General features: G+C 39.5%; 1 protein-coding gene across 10 annotated transcripts in view; it reads right to left on the bottom strand.

Moving 5' to 3' along the window:
- Positions 1–21,726, bottom strand: part of PALM2AKAP2 (PALM2 and AKAP2 fusion) — a 578,232-nt gene that overhangs the window by 428,106 nt on the left and 128,400 nt on the right. For 6 of the 10 annotated variants that reach the window (XM_049896024.1, XM_049896006.1, XM_049896016.1 and 3 more), the window contains one exon: positions 20,187–20,225. The exons of the other annotated variants lie outside the window; for them this stretch is intronic. In XM_049896024.1, the coding sequence (XP_049751981.1) occupies positions 20,187–20,225 (39 nt within the window). The remainder of the gene's footprint in view (positions 1–20,186; positions 20,226–21,726) is intronic. 10 annotated transcript variants of the gene reach the window in all.

Here is a 21,726-nt window from a genome sequence, read left to right as displayed (position 1 = left end):
AGAAGCCAAGGAGTTCTGGCAGCTTCCCCTCTGCATGCTTGTGTGTGGAAAGACTCCTTTGAAACATTTCCCAGTGGTCTTTTACTGTCTGCCACTTTTTTCTAAATGTGTTTATTGCTAATAAAGTTGATGGTTTCTGCCTGTTTTTATTGTTGCTAAAAATCTGGCAAATGAGTAAAACTTTGGATAGCGTGGAGTGGCACTTAGTGAGATAGGCAAGTATGTGAGCATATATTCTGACTGGTTCATGTAGTTTGTATCTATTCCTTCTTGGAGCCGAGTGTGTGCTACAAGTTCACTCACACACACACACTCATACAGCCACTAGAATTGACTCAAGAGATTGGAGAAGGAAAGAAGCAAGGCAGCATTCTCTCCAACTGGAGTACTCAAGTCACAGAGGGAGTTCCATTTTTAAATGGAGTCCATACATAATGGTAACGGCAGCCATCTCGATGTTGTGCACCTGCCATCCTAGGAGCTTGGTGACTCATTCATTGTTGGGCTCTGAAAATGAGGAAAAGGAAACCCAAGTTCACTGTGGATGTTCTATTAAAACACTAAATAAGCCATTAGAAAAGTTGTTGCCTAGGTTGAGAAGAGAAAGCTGTGGGAGCCAATTACTGGGGGACACAAGGATCTAGAGGGAGTTCAAGGAGAAGGTATCCTAGTCATAGACTCTTTTGGGAGGAGAGGAGTGGAGTGTATTATAGATTGAATTATGTCCCCCAAAGATATGGGTTGTAAATCCTGACCTCTCTGTCTGTGGTTATAATCCCATTTGAGAATGGACTGTCTTTGTTTTGTTAATGAAACAGAATTTTTTTTTTTTTATGCCTTATGTCTTGAGTCAATCTCATTTGAGATTAAGAAAAAGAGATTAATCAAGCGAGAGAGGCAGAGATGGGGGAAGGAAGATGCCAAACCACATGACAATTGTCCAGAAGCAGAAGCTCAGAAGAAACCAGGACCTTCCTCCAGAGCCAACAGAGAGAGAAAGCCTTCCCCTAGAGCCAGCACCCTGAATTTGGACTTCTAGTCTCCTAACCTGTGAGAAAATAAATTTCTGTTTGTTAAAGCCACCCATGTGAGATATTTCTGTTATAGCAGCACTAGATAACTAAGACAAAGCGGAAGTTAACCAAAATCTGGTGAGAGGTTGGGAGGTAACCAGTGCTTACAAATGTTAATGCCAGAATCAGGTATATCCTAGTGGTCAGAAGGCTTCTATTCCAGATGCATCCTGAGGGCAGGGGAGGTAGCGTTGCCAGAGGCTGAGAGGTTGCAATGCTACTATGAGAACAGCTAGGCTGCTTATAACATTCCTGGAATCCCAGTGAACACACTGGAGCAAATGATGTTAAGGGGAAATAAATCCCTGTTTGGGGAGACTTCCAATCATGCTTGCTTGATTTATCAAATAAGATGTTAAATTAAATTAAATAAGATGTTAAACTAGTCAATCTCTATTTTACTTCCCTTGAGCCCTCAAAATGGAGCCCTGGTGTGCAGTGGTTAAACGTTACATTTGCTAACCAAAAGGACAGCAGTTAGAATCCATCAGCAGCTCTTTGGAAACGCTTTGGGGCAGTTCTACCCTGTCCTATAGGGTCGCCATGAATTGGAATCAACTCGACAGCAGCGGGTTTAGATTGGTTTGGTTTTAGCCCTCAAAACATTTATGAAATTATGAGATAATCAGGCTTGACAGGGACTTAGCGTCTCTCTGCCAACCTTCTTTAAGGACGAAGAAACTGATGCTCAGAAGTTTGCCTCAGGCCATATAGCTAGACAATGTCAGAAATTTTCAGGATATTTTCCTTAATCCTTGGAATCCCAAAATATTGTCTTTCATTTTACCTGGGATATGATAAACCTTGCTCTTGCTTTAGTGCAGATGATTGTTTCTTCAGAGTCTATTATTATTATTGTTCTCGTTATTCTCTGCCTTCCATATCTAACAATATTTCTTCCATTATTTGTATATCTTATCCCTTTTTTCTCTTCATTCTGAAAAAGATTCACATTTATCCTCTGCAATAGTGATTCAGGCCTCACTGGATCAGTTTAGTTATTTATTGCCTCTACAAAGCATTTTAATTCTGCTATTGAGTTTTTGGAGCCCTAGTGGCACAGTGGTTAAGAGCTTGGCTGCTAACCAAAAGGTCGGCAATTCTAACCCACCAGCTGCTCCTTGGAAACCCTATGGGGCAGTTCTATCGATGGCAATGGATTTTTGGATTTGGTTATTGAGTTTTTAGCTTTCTGTAATATATTACCCATCTCCCGTTTCTATTTTCATCTCATCCTCCCCATCCCTATGACCCTGTGGTTTTCTATTTTTATATCTTAAAGGTCATAAATTCTTGCATTCTATTTCAAACACTATGCATTTTTTGAAATTTTCTTCTGATTCCTGTCGTAGACAATTTTCAGAGGTGTCATACTCCTCTAAACTTTTAAGATTGATGTTCCTTTTCCTGGGATCTGCAGCTATTTTTTCCACTGGTTCCAAGGAATCTTTTATATTCTTTATTTTTTCAGTTTATAATTATTTCAATAAAGCCATCTCTATCTAGACTTAGTTTCAGCAGTTACATGTGATTTGGGGGTTGGCCTTGTCATACCACCCTTCACCTATACAAGATGATTTCACACCTAAGCTGGAGGACAGGTAGATGTGCTTCTACCTAAAACCCAGACATGAATGCAGCTCTACTCTACTGAGGGCATTTCCTCCTATTCCCACTGTCCGATTTTTTGGACCCTGACTCAACGTGCATATGAAAAACTAGAACCCCAGCAGACAGAGACTTCTGCCCTAGATCTTATTTCTTAGATGCACCTAAGTACTGAATTTATGTAACTCTACTTCCTGGATGCAACGAAACACTATACATATACCAAGGGAACAAAAATGTTCCTTCTCTTTTGGTTTTTGAGAGTTGTTGAGATTGAGTGGCTATAGAAAGAAGGAAAGGGTGAATGGGAAACAGCTGCCTTAAAAGGAAGCAGCTTCTTGGAAATAGGAGGAGTACTTAGCTTTCTGTCTGGAATAGACCAAGGGTCTCCTTAAAAGGAAGACTCTGGGAGAGGCATCAAAAGCCTTTCTCCACCTCCCCACCTCCTGCTGTTTGCGGAGAGTTATCCCCACCCCCCAGTGCCCTCAGGGAGACTACTCTTGGATCTTGGCAATATGCTCTCTGACAATTATACTTTCTGGGTTTGTGGTATTTTTCTTGTTTCTGAGTCTTTCTGGGCATTTTAGGGGGAAGTTGGGAGAGCTGTAACAGGGCTGCTATCCAGATGCCATTTCTATGCTATCTATGTATGCTTTCTAATCTTCTGTACCCGAATACAACAAGCGGAGATGCAAACAAAAATAGAAGCCAAGTTAACCATGCAAGGGGCCAGCATATGCTTATGTGCTATGGGTCAAAGAAATACATAATCCTACATACATATTACAAATGCCCTGTAAATCTGAGACTAACAACTATAAGTGGAAATGGTTGTACTCTGTGTGGGAGCCATATAGAACACAGACACACGAGTACACCCACATGCTAAACATGAAAAAACAAGAGCTAATTGTGTAATTTGCTGGAATTCATTCATTCATTCATTTATGGAGTATCTATGATGTGCCAAGCACTGGGCTAGGTGCTGGTGTTAAGGGATAGAAATACAAGCAAAATATGGCCCTGTTCTCAAAGTGTGTGTGGACGTGTACATATAAAAAAGTGTGTGTGGATGTGTACGTATATGAGCTTTAAAAAATGCACATAAACAACTATAATACAAAGTAAAATGTTACCTTCCTTAAGAAAGGCTTAAAACTGTCTGGCAACTTTCTCACTTAGAGTAAAAACAAATGTCCTTCTGTCAAGATAGTTCAATGAGGAAATAAAAGTACTTTTAACAAATGGTGCTAGAGTTGTATATCTACATCTTAACCCCTACGATAATACTCCATATATAAAAATCATTTCAAAATGATCGTAGAACTAAACTTAAAAACTAAATCCATAAAGCTTGTAGAAGAAAATACCTTCATGATTTTGGGATAGGCAAACATTTCTTACACAGGGCACAAAAAGTACTAATCATAAAAGAAAAAAAAAGGATAAATCAGATTTCATCCCAACGAAAGCATTTCTGTCATCAAAAGATACCATAAAGAGACACCACAAAAAAGAAAATTACAGACCAATATCTCTCATGAATATAGATGCAAAAATTCTCAACAAAATTCTAACCAATAGAATTCAGCATCATATTAAAAAATATATATATACCTCTACCACATGGGATTCATCCAGGTATGCAAGGATGATTTAACATCAGAAAATCAATCAACATAATCCACCACATAAATAGAATAAAAGGAAAGAATCACATGATCATCTCAATTGAACTAGGATAAAGTCCAATACTCATTCCTGAAAAAAACTCTCCGCAAAACAGAAATAGAGGGGAAATTCCTCAACATGAAAAAGGGTATCTATACAAAAACCAACAGCCAATATCATTCTCAAAGTAGAGATGCCGAAAGCTTTGAAAGGCTGAAAGCGCCCCCCCTGAGAACAGGAACAAAACAAACATGCCCTTATCACCACTTCTATTTAAGACTGTGCTGGAAGTCCTAGCTAGAGCAATAAGTCAAGAAAAAGAAATACAGGGCAACCAAATTGAAAAGGAAGAAGTAAAACTATCTCTATTTGTAAATTATATGATCTTTTGGTGGGTTATATATACAGAACCCAAAACTCCAGAAAAAAACAACTGGAACTAGTAGAAAGATTCAGCAGGGTGGCAGGATATATGATTAACATACAAAAATCAATTGGATTTCTATACGCCAACAAAGAGAACTTTGAAAAGGATATCAGAAAAACAATATGACTTATAATAGCCAATAAAAGGATAAAATACTTGGGAATAAATCTAACCGGGATGTAAACAAAGAAAACTACAAAATACTATTACAAGAAACCAAAAGAGACATACATAAATGGAAATGCATACCGTGCTCATGGATAGGAAGACTCAACATTGTGAAAATGTCAATCTTATCCAGAGGGATCTACAGAAATAACAAAATCCTGATCCAAATACCAACAGCATTCTTTAATGAGATGGAAAAACTAATCACCAACTTTATATGGAAAGGAAAGAGGCCCCAGATAAGCAAAGCATTACTGAAGAAAAAGAACAAGTAGGAGGTCTCACACTACCTGATCTCAGAACCTATTATACATCCACAGTAGTCAAAACAGCCTGGTACTGGTACAATGACAGACACATAGACCAATGGAAGAGGACTGAGAACCCTGATGTAAATTCATCCACTTATGGTCAGCTGCTCTTTGACAAAGGCTCAAAGTCTGTTAAATGGAGAAGACAGACTTTTTAACAAATGGCGCTGGCAAAACTGGATATCCATCTGTAAAAAAAAATAAAACAGGACCCATACCTCACACCATACATAAAAACTAACTCAAAATGGATCAAAGACCTAAATATAAAACCTAAAACAATAAAGATCATGGAAGCAAAAACAGGGATAACACTAGAGGTCCTAATACATGACGTAAAGAGAATACAAACCATAACTAACAATGCACAAACACCAGAATATAAACTAGATAACTAGGAGCGCCTACAAATTAAACACTTGTGCTCATCAAAAGACTTCACCAAAAGAGTTAAAACAGAACTTACAGAGTGGGGAAAAAAAATTGGTTATGACATATTCAACAAGGGTCTCATCTCTAAAATCTATAGACACTTCAACACCTCAACAACCAAAAGACAAATAACCCAATTAGAAAATGGGCAAATGATAAGAACAGACACTTCACCAAAGAAGACATTCAGGTAGCTAACAGACATATGAAGAAATGCTCACAATTGTTAGCCATTAGAGAAATGCAGATCAAAACTACAATGAGATAGCATCTCACCCTGACATAACTGGCAAGAATTTAAAAAAAAACAGAAAATAAGAAATACTGGGGAGGTTGCAGGGAGATTGGAACTCATGCACTGCTGGTGGGAATGTGAAATGGTACAACCACTATAGAAAACGACATGGTGTCTCCTTAAAAAGCTAGAAATAGAAATACCATACGATCCAGCAATACGACTCCTAGAAATATATCCTAGAGAAATAAAAGCCATCACACAAATAGACATATGCACACCCATGTTCATTGTTGCATTATTCACAATAGCAAAAAGATGGGAACAACCTAAGTTCCCATCAACCAATGAATGGATAAACCAATTATGGTACATACACACAGTGAAATATTACTCAACAATAAAGAACAATGATGAAACTGAAAAACATCTCACAACATGGATGAATCTGGCGGGCTTTATAAAGCTAAGTGAAATAAGTCAATCGCAAAAGGACAAATATTATATAAGACCACTATTATAAAAACCCAAGAAAAGGTTTACACACAGAAAAGTTTATGAGGGAGGGGAAGGGTGAGGAGGGGAAATCACTCACTAGATAGTAGACAAGTTTTAACTTTGGTGAAGGGAAAGACAACACACAATATAAGGGAAGTCAGCACAACTTGACGCTTCCTAGACACATCCAAACACCTTGAGGGACTGAGTTTCGAGGGCTGAGGGCTGGGAACAATGGTCCCAGGGGACATCTAAGTCAATTGGCACAATATAGTTCATAAAGAAAATGTTCCGCATTTTACTTTGGTGAGAAGCATCTGGGATCTTAAAAGCTTGCAGGCGGCCATCTAAGATACATCTATTGGTCCCATCACGTCTGGAGCAAAGGTGAATGAAGAAAACCAAAGACAAAAGGAAAATATTAGTCCAAAGGACTAATGCCCACATGAACCACAGCCTCCATCAGCCTGAACCTAGAAGAACTAGATGATGCCCGGCTACCACCACTGACTGCTGTTACAGAGATCAAAATAGAGGCTTCTGGAAAGAGCAGGAGAAAAATGTAGAACAAAATTCAAATTCACAAAAATAAGACCGGACTTACTGGTCTTACAGAGACTGGAGGAACTCCCAAGAGTATGGCTCCCGCACGCTCTTTTAACTCAGAACTGAAGCCACTCCCAAAGTCCACCTTTCAGCCAAAGATTAGACAGAGCTATATAATAAACAATAATACATGTGAGGAACAAGCTTTCTAGTTCAACCAAGTATAAGAGACTAAAAAGGAAACACCTGCTCAAAAGCAAAGACAAGAAGGCAGGAAGGGACAGGAAAACTGGAAGACTGGACGTGGGGAACCCAAGGTGTAAAAGGAAAAAGGGAGAGTGTGGCCACATTGTGGGGATTGCAACCAGTGTCACAAAACAACTTGTGTAAAATTTTTGAATGAGAAACTAATTTGCACTGTCAACTTTCACCTAAACCACAATATACTATATACGTGAACCTCACCGGATGGAATACATGGGAATCAAATGACTATATCTGTGGAAAGAGACAATGGAAAAGCTCAATATTATCAGTCAGAACAAGGTCGGGGCCAACTGTAGAACAGAACATTAATTGATCGTATGCAAGTTCAACCTGAAGCTGAAGAAAATTAGAACAAGTCCACAGGAGCCAAAGTACGACCTTGAGTATATCTCACCTGAATTTAGAGACCATCTCAAGAATAGATTTGACTCATTGAACACCAATTACTGAAGTCCAGACGAGTTGTGGAATGACATCAAGAACATCATACAAGAAGAAACCAATAGGTGATTATAAAGACAGGAAAGAAAAAAAAGATCAAAATGGATGTCAGAAGAGACTCTGGAACTTGCTCCTGAATGTCAAGTAGCTAAAGCGAAGGAAGAAATGATGAAGTAAAATTGCTGAACAGAAGATTTCAAAGGGCGGCTCAAGAAGACAAAATAAAGTATTATAATGACCTGTGCAAAGACCTGGAGTTAGGAAATCAAAAGGAAAGAACATGCTTGGCATTTCTCAAGCTGAGAGAACTGAAGAAAAAATTGAAGCCTCAAGTTGCAATAGTGAAGGATTCTATGGGCAAAATACTGAACAATGCAGGAAGCATCAAAAGAATATGGAAGAAATACACAGAATCACTGTACCGAAAAGAATTGGTGGATGTTCAGTCATTTCGGGAGGTAGCATATGATCAAGAACCCATGGTACTGAAGAAGTCCAGGATGCACTGAAGGCACTGGCGAAAAACAAGGCTCCAGGAATTGACAGAATACCAGCTGAGATGTTTCAACAAACAGATGCAGCACTGAAAGTGCTCACTTGTCTATGCCAAGAAATTTGGAAGACAGCTACCTGGCCAATTGACTAGAAGAGATCCATATTTGTACTGATTCCAAATAAAGGTGAGCCAACAGAATGCAGAAATTATTGAACAGTATCTTTAATGTTACACACAAGTAAAATTTTGCTGAAGATCTTACAAAAGCAGTTGCAGCAGTACATTGGCAGGGAACTGCCAAAAATTCAAGCCAGATTCAGAACAAGACGTGGGATGAGGGGTATCATCGCTGGTGTTAGATGAATCCTGGCTAAAAGCAGAGAATATCAGAAAGATATTTATCTGTGCTTATTGACTATACAAAGGCATTTGACCGTGTGGATCATAACAAATTATGGATAGCATTTCGAGGAATGGGATTTTCAAAACACTTAACTGTGCTCATGAGGAACCTGTACATAGATGAAGAGGCAGTCATTTGAACAGAAAAAAGAGATACTACGTGCTTTAAAGTCAGGAAAGGTGTGTGTCATAGTTGTATCCTTTCACCACACTTAATCTGTATGCTGAGCAAATAATCCAAGAAGCTGGACTATACGAAGAAGAATGGGGCATCAGGATTGGAGGAAAACTCATTAACAACCTGCGTTGTGCAGATGACACAACCTTGCTTGCTGAAAATGAAGAGGACTTGAAGAACTTAGTGACGATGATCAAAGACTACAGCCTTCAATATGGATTACACCTCAACACAAAGAAAACAAAAATCCTCACAACTGGACCAATAAGTAACATCATGATAAACAGAGAAAAGATTGAAGTTGTCAAGAATTTCATTTTACTTGGATCCACAATTCACACCCATGGAAGCAGTAGTCAAGAAATCAGATGACACATTGCATTGGGTTAATTTGCCGCAAAAGGCCTCTTTAAAATGTTAAGCAAAGATTTTATTTTAGGAGTAAAGTGCACCTGACCCAAGCTATGGTGTTTTCAATTGCCTTATAAGCATGGGAAAGCTGGACAATGAATAAGGAAGACCTAAGAAGAACTGACGTCTTAGAGTTGTAGTGTTGGAGAAGAATATTGAATATACCATGGACTGCCAAAAGAACGAACAAATCTATCTTGGAAGAAGTACAGCCAGAATGCTTCTTAGAAGTGAGGATGGCAACACTTTGTCTCACGTTCTTTGGACATATTACCAGGAGGGACCAGTCCCTGGAGAATGACAGACAGCATGCTTGGTAAAGATGAAGACCCTGCACGAGATGAACTGACACCGTGGCTGCAACTATGGGCTCAATCATAACAAGGATAAAGAGGATGGCGTAGGACTTGGCAGTGTTTCGTTCTACTGTACCTAGCTAGAATGGCTATGAACCCGAACTGACTTGACGACACCTAACAACAACAACAACAACGGTAAAAGGACTTACAGCCAGAATATATATGTTATATTTATTTAAAACTCCTACAAATAAAAAGGCAACTCAATTTTTAAAGAAGGGACAAAACACATGAACAGACACTTTACAAAAAAAAAAGATATTCAGATGACCAAAAAGCTCATGGCGATGCGCTCAACACCAGCAGTCATTAAAAAATGCAAATTATAACCACAATAAGCTGTATTTCATACTGCCTAGAACGATTAGGACAAAAACAAACACAAACACACCCAACACTACCAAAAATTGGTGACCATCTGGAGCAATTAGAATTCTCACATATTGCTGGTGGCAAGTGTAAAATGGCAGTTTTGTATAAATTCAAACATACGTCTACCCTAGCACCCAGCAATTCTACTCCTAGGTATGTACCCAAGAGAAATGAAAACATATATCCACAAATGACTTGTACAAGAATATTCATGGCAGATTTACTCAAAATAAGAAACAACCTAAATGCTCATTAAAGGAAAATAGATAAATCAATTGTGATACATTTATACAATGGACTACTACTCAGCAATGAACTTTGTTACCTGCAGTGATGTGGGTGAATCTCCAAAATATTACATTGAGTGAAAGAAACTAGACTCAAAAGCATACGTACTGCATGATGACATTTTCATGAAGTTCAAGAACAGTGATAGAAATAAAAATACTGATTACCTCTGGGGGTAAGGGAACTGACTGGAAATTGTCACGGGAGTGTTCTTAGGTGACAGAAATGTTCTGTCTGGTTTTGCATGGTGGTTACATGGGTACCAAAACTCTTCAAAACAAATACTTAAGACTCATACATTTTATTGTATGTAAATTATACCTCAATCAAAAAACTTAATTAAAAAAAAGCAAAAGTCTATATTATTTTGTAAGTCCCTACATGACCTGGTCCCTGCTACCTCTCTGGCCTCATTCCCTATTGCTCCCTACCTCATTCACTCCATTCCAGCCATTCTGGCCTTTTTGCTGTTCCTTGAACATAACATGCAGTTTCCTAACTCAGGCACCATGTTTTACAGTTGCTTCTGTCTGGAAAGTTCCCCCAGATAAAGACGTGACTTGTTTCTCAAATTTTATCAGGTCTCTGCACAAATGCCACCTTAGCAGACACACCTTCCTTAAACATCCTATATAAAATAACAATCCCTACCACCGCCCACATGACACCTATCCCCCCAACCCTGCTTATTTGCCATAGCATTCATCAACATCTGATATATATTAAATTTATTATACCTTTGTTCATTGCCTGTCTACTTCTCCTGGAAGAAAGCTTCATAATAGCAAGGACTTTGTTTTGCTCACTGCTGTATCCCAAACAGTTCTGGCATATAAAAAAATACCTCACTGAATATTTGTTAAATGCATGAATCAATGAATGAATGAATGAACAAATGGATAGAAAATGATGGTCAATACAATGGAAAACTTCACATTGGACTGGTACACTTATTTTCTGATTAGACTTCTCTTACCAATTGCTGGGCAAAGCACTTGAATTTCAAAAATACAAACAAGATGAATAGCAGATGTGTTTCAGGAAAAATAAACAACCTACTTCAAAGAACTCAACAAATTTTTCAAGGGCATATGTGACCAGCTTTGACAAACGCTTTAAGATGAGACGTTGTAGAGCAAGGGGATGCCTGTGTCAGGATGGGAAGCTCCTGGGGATGACAAGCCCCTGGGAGTGGCCCACATTCAGCAGCTTCATGGCCCTACAGAGGGTTAGCCAGGTAGTTTCAGGGCTGCCATCATTTGCCTTCCAAAATCACAACCATTCAAAACTACAGACCTGAAAGTTGCTGTTGAAACGGTCTAATACAAGCTAAAAACAGGAAAAAAATTTCCCAAGCTTGCTGTGTAGGACCACAGAACTGGACTGGAGCCAGGCACTGGATTCTAAGAGTGGTGTGACCATAAGCAATCAGTTAAAATCTTGGCCCTTCAGCTCCCTCAACTAGTTGAACTAGGATCTAGAAGAATCCTAAGATCCCTTTCCAACTCTGATTTTTCTTTTCTTTTTTTAATCTGTGATCAATAAGCCAAGGGTAAGTTTAAGTTTTCATGAGTGAAGCCTTCAACTGTGTCATTTACATTTCTTATAAAACAGGCTTATTACAAATGAGTTTTCTGTCTTTATACAACCTGTGACATTCTCAAAAATACAAGGCCTAATTTCTTTTTCTTTATCCTTGTCAATTGTGTTGATAAATGCCAATGGATGTAACAAATTGCATTTCTTTTTAAATATATTCCAGTGCTCAAACATTCCCTATGTCAACATATGACTACTTGAATTAATGAATTCTATGTCAGCCAAGTCTGCTGCTCTTTGTGAATCCATGTTTTTAAAGCAGATCTTCATTTCATTCCAAGCTGTCACTTAACAAGCAACCTGATCTCCACTGAGACAAAACCCAACTGAGCTGTGGTTTGTTTACCTATAAAATGGCGATAATTTTAGCTTTTCCTTACCTACAAGTTAACGTAAGAATCAAACAAGGTAATATATGGGAAAGGTTAGTAAAATATATAATACGAATATGAGACAGTGAAACCTATGGGCGTTAGAACTCAATGGGATTGCCTTGTTTTTCTGGGTCTTCCAAGTTTTCCACCTTTGAAGGATGCAGTCTAACCGCTTTTCTATTGCTCATTTTAGTGGAAAATATTTGAGTTTCTTTTCTCTGACAGGTTTTCACCTTACACAGGTTTTGGCTTTCACAGTTTTTACTGTATTATAATATTGGACTTTGAAAGCCAACATAAAGCCAAGTGGAAATATGAGGAGTTCAGGAAGAATTTTTGAACCTTTGGGCACCTGGAATAGGGTATATCAGGTCTCCTACCATTCACAGTGCACATGTGAAGAATTTAATTAATTGGCAGTTAGTAAATTTTGAGATTGTGATTTAGCTAATCTCAGAAAACAAGAGATTTTGAGTCAGAGAAGTTAGAATTCAAATCCCTGTTTGGGGGCTTTTTAGCTGTGTGGCTTTGGGCAAGTCACTTCGGTTTGAGGAGTCTCAACTCTATAGAGGAATAAATGTAGAACGGTTTTTCTTTTCCTAGAAACTGTGCTCTGTGGACTCCCCTTTCCTGCTGGACAGCAGATTACCTTAATGCTGTATCAGTCAGATCCTAAAGCTTTCCAGGCATTTGGTTTTTTTTAAGTGGAATCTTTTTCAAATTTCTTTTCCAATGCTAGTATATAGAAATGCAATGGATACCTGTATATTAAGCTTTTATCCTGAGACCTTGCTAAATTCACTTATTAGTCCTGGTAGCTTTTTTGTAGATTTCTTAGATTTTTTTTTTATACTCATATTATTCTCTATGCTTTCATTTCTGCATCTATTCTGCAAAAATGACACCACAGAGCAAGCCTCTGGTGGCCCCTGTCGGTTCTCCAAACTGTAAGTTCTCAGCACTAGGCTCTGGGGACAATTGTGAGAAGGTGGAGAGGAAGATCCCACTTGGCACTTTACAGAACTGTTTCTTCATCTGTAAAATGGGAATTGTCATCTTACCTCCAAGTATGCTGTGAGAAAACGAAAAGAAATGCATGGCAAGTGCATACAGCTGGTGCTCAGTAATAAGTATTTTCACTGGCAATACTGGCATCAGGAACACTGTTGGTTTAGAGGCCTATTTTCCATGCCAAGACACCAAAGCCATGCTAGGAGAGTTGGTGTTAATCTACGTACCTGATCTGAGGCTTTTATGATTGCAACAGCTAAATGTTATAAAGGGTCTAAGAAAACGCAGTTGGAATAAAATCTTCAAGCTGGAGACTGCCTGTTTTAAGCTGAATAATAATATTTGAATGAGTTTTTTAATTTGGTTCTTTGAAAACTCAAGCTTTTGAATCCTATGAGTGAAAAAAAAAAAAATGAGTGAGCCACTTACAAATTTGCTGAACAGTGTAGGATCGAAATCAATAATAAAAAATATAATATATATTATATAATATTATATATCATATAAATTATATGTTTATATAAATATATAATATAAAATATAAATAAAAAAATCATAGTGTGCCATTATCCAGTCATTAATCTTGTTGAATTGTAAATTACTCTTACCATGAGGTCAGTGAAGGCATCTAACTAGCAAGCCCCAGTTCTAGTCCTAGTCCTGTTCTCCTTCAACCTTTCATTCTTGGGTGCCTGGCTTGTTTCTTCTTGTTTGTGGCAGGGACTCCTGGCATGCTTCATTTCAGTTTACAGTGGCTGCTGAAGTCTCTAATGTTTCACTTGCCTCTCTTTTCAGACACACACTTGGCAGAGTAAGTGACATTTCTCTGCATAATCAAGCCAGACCTCACCCTTGGCCACGTGGCCATGGAGCCACTGAGTTCATCAGTCACTTCCCGAGGCCTTAAAAGGCACAGTCTTAGCTGTGCTGTCGTAGGACAAGTGGTTCCACTGGTCATTTTGTTCCAGTTATGATGATCACTCAGGCTATCCTGTATATTGGTCATACTAACCACTGGTCTTTATGGCTTCATTTTATCAATGATTTAGGAAATAATATTGGAATCATTATTCCCTGTCCTTGAGCATAGAGAATGTGACCCAGCTGGAGCGGGGCTCACAAGAGCTCACAAGGACTCACAAAGACACATTAACTGGGCCTTGAGGTATAAAGACAATAGCTAAGATAATCTTGGAAAAGATCTTTTAGGGAAACTTTCACATAAACCAATCAAACAGAATACAAAAGACTTTCTACTCTTCTTTTATTAACATTTAGTGAATAGAAAATTTGTTGGACCAATGAAGACCCTCCTGACTGAAACCTGTACCAACGATTGTTGAGAAAGGCATCTCAAAATGTAGGATCACAATTTCTAGCCAATCTGTGAAAAGGTGAAGCTTTCAATGGTTCTGCCCATTTTGTAATGTTAATATATACTGATGGCTCTGTAACATTCCTTGGACTTGGACAGACATGGCTGTGATAGCATGCTTGTCTATTTTCCCATTCTTGCCTATTCTGTAATATTCTTTGGACTTGGGCAGACAAGACTCTAGCAGCATGCTTGTCTGTTTTCGCATTCTTGTTTATTCTATATTTCCTTGGACTCAGGCAGACATGGCTGTGGCAGCATGCTTGTCCGTTTTCCCATTCTTGCCTATTCTGTAATATTCTTTGGACTTGGACAGACATGGCTCTAGCAACATGCTTGTCCATTTTCCCACTTTGTTTTCTGTAATATTCCTTGGACTTTGGCAGATATGGCTGTGGCAGCATGCTTGTCTGTTTTCCTACTTTCGTCTCTTTGAATATAGGCTGAATAAAACTTTCTTTTTGGTTTACTGAACTTCGTGATGTTTTTTCCCTACAACGTCAGCCACATCTCTGTAAGCCACTCTAATTGTTTGGTTCCCAAGATTCCTTTGGTGCCTTCTGAACAGCGACCTCTAACATTCCTCCTAAATCTTATGATTTAGGATGAGAAGGACTGCTTTTGGGCAAAGTCCTTCCCAGATGACGTCTCTCTAGAGATAAAATAATCTTTTGCTCTATGGTCTTCCTAATCAACCTCCAAGCACAACAGGACTGAAAGTTAAAATGGCCAAGCTTAATATGCAAAATGTATGGCTAAGCTGCATGCTATTGAGTTCTTTAAGGCTGCTTAATTTCCTGTCGGCTGTACCTGGGTTTCACATTCACACCAGAACTTTAGCTGTAGTTAACGAAGAGATGCTTTCTCCAGCCGTCAGAAAACGGCAGTCAAACCTTTTCATTTGGGAATTAGAAGTGGCTGTGTATCACTGACATCTACCAAAATTAAAGAAAGGTAATTTATCTTGCTTGAACGATTTTTTAGATGTGGTGGCTGACTGGTAATCGGAATTCGTTTTCTACCTGGAACACTAAACACTCACATAACACCTAGACCACTCTTTGAACATGCCTTCCAATAATAAATTATCAACTCCTTCAATTTAAATGATCGATTGCTCTCATATTTGTAGTCACTATAGAAAATAGGTTGCTTCTACAGTGTGTGTTTATACACACATAGACTTTCACAGACATATCTGTGTTTATGACCATTCATTTTGCACAGGCCTGGCCCCCTGGAACCTAATTTTCCGTATAGATATATAAAGGCTAGACAAAAAACACAGGGGATTTTAACCCTATTTATGCCTGTTTCTTTCTGCTGTACATAGGGTTGCTATGAGTCAGGACTGACTTGACAGCACCTAACAACAACAACATGCCTGTAAAGAAGTCTGATCCTGGGCGCTGGTATGGTTGGTGGTTTTCCAGATTACAGAAATCAGTGTGAATCTGGCCCATAGCCCATGAGCAGGCAACTGTCCCACAGTGGGAAATGACTCAGCTTACACTAAAGATAACCACCATGAGAAAAACGTTTACTTGGCTTTTTTTCTTCACATTTGGCCCCATTCCTTAACATCCAAGAACTAGAGAGATGGCCTGTCTTCCCAAGCCTGTTGCACGGAAACAGAAGGCAAACCCAAGTTATAGCCCTAAAGAGCAAGGAAAGAATGGGTCTTTTTTCTGTTTCTCTCTTCCCACCTCACCATGATGACAAGGTACATGAAAGCAGACTTGCCAATGATGCTTTGAACAAAACTAACAAACACCCCGAGGAAGAGCTATTAAATGGAAATCAATATCTATACCACCTTCCCTTTCCCCTCACACACAAAGCAGCTTGCTTTTACAGAGTGGAGCAGAACAAAGAGAAAAAAGTTCTTCTTGATCATGCAACCAGAATTTCAGGCAGAAGAATTACTTCTTGATTTCAGAACCAACTTGCTGTGTGACTACAGGCATTTCATTTAGCCTTTCTGTATCTCATTTAGCCTTTCTGTATCCAATTCCACAGCTTTAAAAATTGAAATCATTGAACTTAGACCTGGCAGCTCCCTGTGGGACATGACTACAGCTGGGACTGTGTCCCATGACACTGCCTTTAATCCAGGCTCACCAGGCACAGGAAGTCTTTGGAACATGGATTCCAATAATCTCTCAGAGAACATGTGCACACACACACACACACACACACACACACACACAGAGTGTATTCTTCCCCATGGCACTAGGAGAACATAAAGGATAGAGGGCCCAAGTTCTACCTGAATTTAAAGTTGCTGGAGATCAATGTTAGCTTGAGCCTCAAAAAAAACCTTCAGGAAAAGGTCAAGGATCTAGTATCCAGGACAAAAGTCAGGCCCTGAGTGCGACTCCTGCCAGAACCAAGAGAAGAGCGCAGAGAGCTAGGAAGAACATATGCTTTCAAATATACGTGAGGAATAAGGTTAAGTTCCCATCTGCCTCATCTGGTCCAAGATATTATTTGAGAAGTAGAGTTGCTATGTTTTCTCTATGTTCTTTGAAAAAACAGCTTGGCCTATAAGAAAGTCTCATACTTGGTCTACCTTTCAGCCAAAGATTAGACAGGCATATAAGACAGACAAAAACACACATGAGGAATGTGCTTCTTAGTTCCTTCAAGTATAAGAGACCAAATGGGCAACACCTGCTGAAAAGCAAAGACAGGAAGGCAGAAAGGGACAGGAAAACTGGACGAATGAACATGGGGAATCATGGGTGTAAAAGGAAAGGGGGAGAGTGCTGACATATTGTGGGGATTGCAACCAATGTCACAGAACAATTTGTTTAAAATTTTTTGAATGAGAAACAATTTGCAATGTAAACTTTCACCTAAACACAATAAATTTTAAAAAAGAAGAAAGTCTCATACTTGGAAAGCTCTTTTCTTCCCCACGTCAGTTAAGCAATGTAAAAGTTTGAAAAGATGGACGTGAAGAAGTATCAGTCTATTTCTCCAGGGATAGGAATGGCTGAGTTCATTGCAATAGGGCCTTGAGATTACTCAGCAGATGGACCCTCTTTCCACTTGCTGCAAACGTGTTTGGCCATTTTGCAAAATAACCTAATACTCTGGGGTGGATTAACCAGTAAACACAGTATGCACCAGCTTGCACTGAGCAAGGTACACACCGGCTTTCTTTTATTTACCTGCTAATCTGTGGTGAGTAATTTCATATGGGTCTCACCACTTCTTTGCTATGGTGGGGGACAGGTGAAATTGTCCACTGCAGATTGGTGGGAAGGCACAACTGGGCCAGTGCATACCTTGCTGATTGGGTAATCTGGCCCTGCTAATACTACTAACATGTTGGAAAGCGTAGAAAAGTTAGCTTCACATTTCTTTCTCTGGGTAATTAGTTGGTTACAACGCATGGATCCATTGCTGAAGATATCAGTGACTAAAGGGTATGACGTTAAAATACCATGGAAAATGTTTGACAAGAACCTCTCACTTCTTTATACATTCTAAACAACTCTTCTCTTGACTCCAACTATTAAAATATCTAGATCATGTTATCTGATAGAATTTTCTGCGATGAGAGAAATGTTTTACATCTGTGCCATTCAAATGCAGCCACTGGTCACATGTGGTTATTGAGCACTTGATATGTGGCTTGTGTGACTGAGGAACTGAATTTTAATATTACTTAATTGTAATTAATTTAGACTTAAATAGACAGTTGTAGCTAGTTGCTAATGTATTGACAGTGTAGTTCTACAGTAGGAGACCCTGGGTGGTGCAAATGGTTAAGTGCTTGACTACCAGCCAAAAGGTTGGCAGCTCAAAATCTACTCAGAGGCACCTCACCATGAGTCAGAATTAACTGGACAGCAACTAGCAACAACAGTTCTATGTCACATTAAATATTCAGTTCATAATTTATTCTCTTTTTACTAGCTGTGAAATGCCAGTTATGATGCATTGCTTGTTCCTTCTTGATAGTTTAGATTAATTCCCCAGGACAGAGCTGAAAGAAAAAATGACAGCAATATCCTTAAAATATTTAATGCCACTGCAAAGAAGGGGAAGGAGGTGATTCTTTATTTAAAAAGGAGATAACTGAGGAGAAAACCAAAAAACGAACAAATAAACGCATTGCCAGTCGAGTCGATTCTGACTCATAGCAACCCTATAGGACAGAGTAGAACTGCTCCATGGGGTTTCCAAGGAGCAGCTGTTGGATTCGAACTGTTGACCTTTTGGTTAACAGCCATAGTTCTTGACCACTGCGCGACCAGGGCTGAAGAGGTACTTCAAGTAAAATGAAAACTAAGTGGACTCTGGACTCAGCTACAAAAAGGAAAGTATAATTCCCTTGGGCTTACACTAAGTCCAGGTTAAATAATCTAGATTCTGCTTTAGTTGCTCTTTTTTTTTTTGTTATTAATATATATTTTATTACCATCATCTATAAGAAAATAGACACAGGAATCAAATTACTTAAAGCCTCTCCCAGCTCCACCTTTCTGACTTTGCTCAGGACTCTGTGAAGGTAAAGTGGTTGCACAGTGGTTAAGCACTTGACTGCTAACCGGAAGGTCAGGGGTTCAAACCCACCAGGCTCTTTGGCAAAAGATTTACAGCCTCTGAAACCTGCTGGGGCAGCTCTACAGCCTCTGAAACCCAATGGGGCAGTTCTACTCTGTCCAATAGGGTCACTATGAGTTGGAATTGACTTGACGGTAATGGTAATATGTTTGATTTGGTTTGGTTTTCTGTGAAGGTTGCTTCCCTTCCTGCTTACTGAAGACGAAAGTAAAATGTTTATCATCAGAGAATTCAGATTTGTTAAATATTTAATAAGTACTTATGATATACAGTCACTTTTGTTTTAGTTGTTCTTTAATCCAACTTTTGAAATGTAGCCACACCTCCCCTAGACTGTATTTGCATGGATATGTCGCTGGCTACCTGGAACCATCTTCCAGTCTTCTGCAAGTTTCCTTTTGTGGTGCAAAGTAAATTATGACTCTGACTAAGTGGCTGACAGCAGCAACTTTCCATTTCCTGCTATCGCAACATCAAAAGCCACTCTTTACCCACTCTGTTGCACAATCACTATCTGCGGTAACAGTAAAAAGAATCCCTGATGATTTCCAGATTGATTCCCAAATGGTTCTGTTAAATGCCAGGATTAAAATTAAGGGCAAATTTACATACAGTTAGTTCCCTTCTCTGGGAGACACAAACCACAGGGTTATGAATTGTTAGCCTTGCAAGGAACTCAGGCTGGTTCAATATCACTCCCACAAATGGGGAAGTAGTCCTATACACTAATTAAAAACTAGGCTGGCACAAGGGAAGGGGAAAGAAAGGCACACAAAGAGTTTCTGCTTGGTATGTTAAGGTATTACATGTGTGTAACCTGTATGTCGAAGCCCTGGTGGCACAATGGTGGCACAAATGGTCAGCAGTTCAAATCCACCAGCCACTCCTTGGAAACCCTACAGGGCAGTTCTACTCTGTCCTGTAGGGTCACTGTGAGTCAGAATCAACTCGACAGCAAGAGGTTTTTGGTTTTGTAACCTGTATGTCACAGCCTCTGTTCTCACCCTGCTTGGTCAGTAAGCCAGATATATCACTTCGTCCCACTTGCCATTCAGGATCCACTCACCCTGAAGTACTGTTGCCAGTGTAAAATTTCCTGAAGGCTCTGTAGGAGAGATGGAGAGGAGAGATTTCATTGCACACCACACTCTGAACAAGCTAACAAATGTTCTTGACTATGTCTCTTCTCCCCATTGTCCTTCTTTGCCAAGCAGGTGGGAGGGTGGGGTAGAGGGGATGTCTCCCCTCAACCCTCTTGCAGGAAACCCTGGTGGTATAGTGGTTAAGAGCTACGGCTGCTAACCAAAGACTGGCAGTTCAAATCCACCAGGCACTCCTTGGAAACTCTATGGGGCAGTTCTCTGTCCTATAGGGTCACTGAGTTGGAATCCACTCGACGGGAAACGGTTTGCATTTTTTGTTGTTTTCTCTTCCAGGATGCACTGAAATCATTCTATCCCTGTCTCTTTCTCCCTTTTCTTCCCTTCCACGCCTCTAAATCCTTCCCCCTTTCTTATACACAGCAGCAACTGAAGTGTTCTTTTCAAAACTCTCCAATGGCTTCCCACTCCACTTAGGATAAAATCCAAACTCCTTGACCCAGTCTTTGTAAGCGATCTGGGTCCTGCCCACCTCTCAGACCTCACTTCCTACCATTCGCTCCTCAGCCCTCTCCTGGCACATCAACTTTCTTGGAATTTCATCAAACATACCCAGCTCATTCCCACTACAGGATCTTTGCACTTTAGTGCCCTCTGACTGGAACACTCTTGAACCCTGCGCTATGCATTGCTTGCTCCACCAACTCAAAGAGAGGCTTTCCCTGAGCATCCTAAGATGGGCACCTTCCCACATTACCCTTTTCACTTCAGTAATTCTGTAACTCTCCCCTTGCTTTATTTTCTTCCTAACACTCATCATTATGCACTTTATACTTTTTTCCTGTTTGACTGCTTGTTTATTATCTACCTTCCCCGGTAAGCTCCTTAGGATAAGAGTCTTTGTCTGCCATGTTCATCCCAAATGTCAGTGTGTTGAATTAATGAGTGGTGCCTCTTATTTCCCTGAGAATGAACCATGGGTCAATTCTAGGTTGAGAAACACTGGCAGAGCAATTTAGAATTCAGATATGGAAATTCTAACTAAAAAAATAGACCAGACTTGTTGGCCTGACAGAGACTGGAGAAATCCTGAGAGCATGGCCCCCGATACCATTTCAGCTCAGTAATGAAGTCACTCCTGAGGTTCACCTTTCAGCCAAAGATTGGGCAGGCCCATAAAACAAAACAAGACTAAAGGGGCACAACAGCCCTGGGACAAGGACTAGGAGGCAGGAAGGGGCCAGGAAAGCTGGTTAATAGGGAACCCAGGGTTGAGAAGGGAGAGTGTTGACATGTCATGGGGTTGTTAACCCATGTCATAGGGCAATATGTGTACTAACTGTTTAATGAGAAACTAGTTTGTTCTGTAAACTTTCATCTAAAGTACAATTTAAAATAATTTTAAAAAAATCAGGATAGTGGGTACCTCTTGTGAAGGACTTGCTGAGAAGGAGGCTCAAAGAAAAACATATAGTAGTAGCTTTGTGTAAAATGTCCTAGTTCCTA

This window comes from Elephas maximus, chromosome 9 (genome assembly GCF_024166365.1).
Source record: "Elephas maximus indicus isolate mEleMax1 chromosome 9, mEleMax1 primary haplotype, whole genome shotgun sequence".
NCBI classification, from domain to species: Eukaryota; Metazoa; Chordata; class Mammalia; order Proboscidea; family Elephantidae; genus Elephas; species Elephas maximus.
Note: the sequence above shows the minus strand (reverse complement) of the source record. Positions and strands in the feature narration are given on the sequence as shown.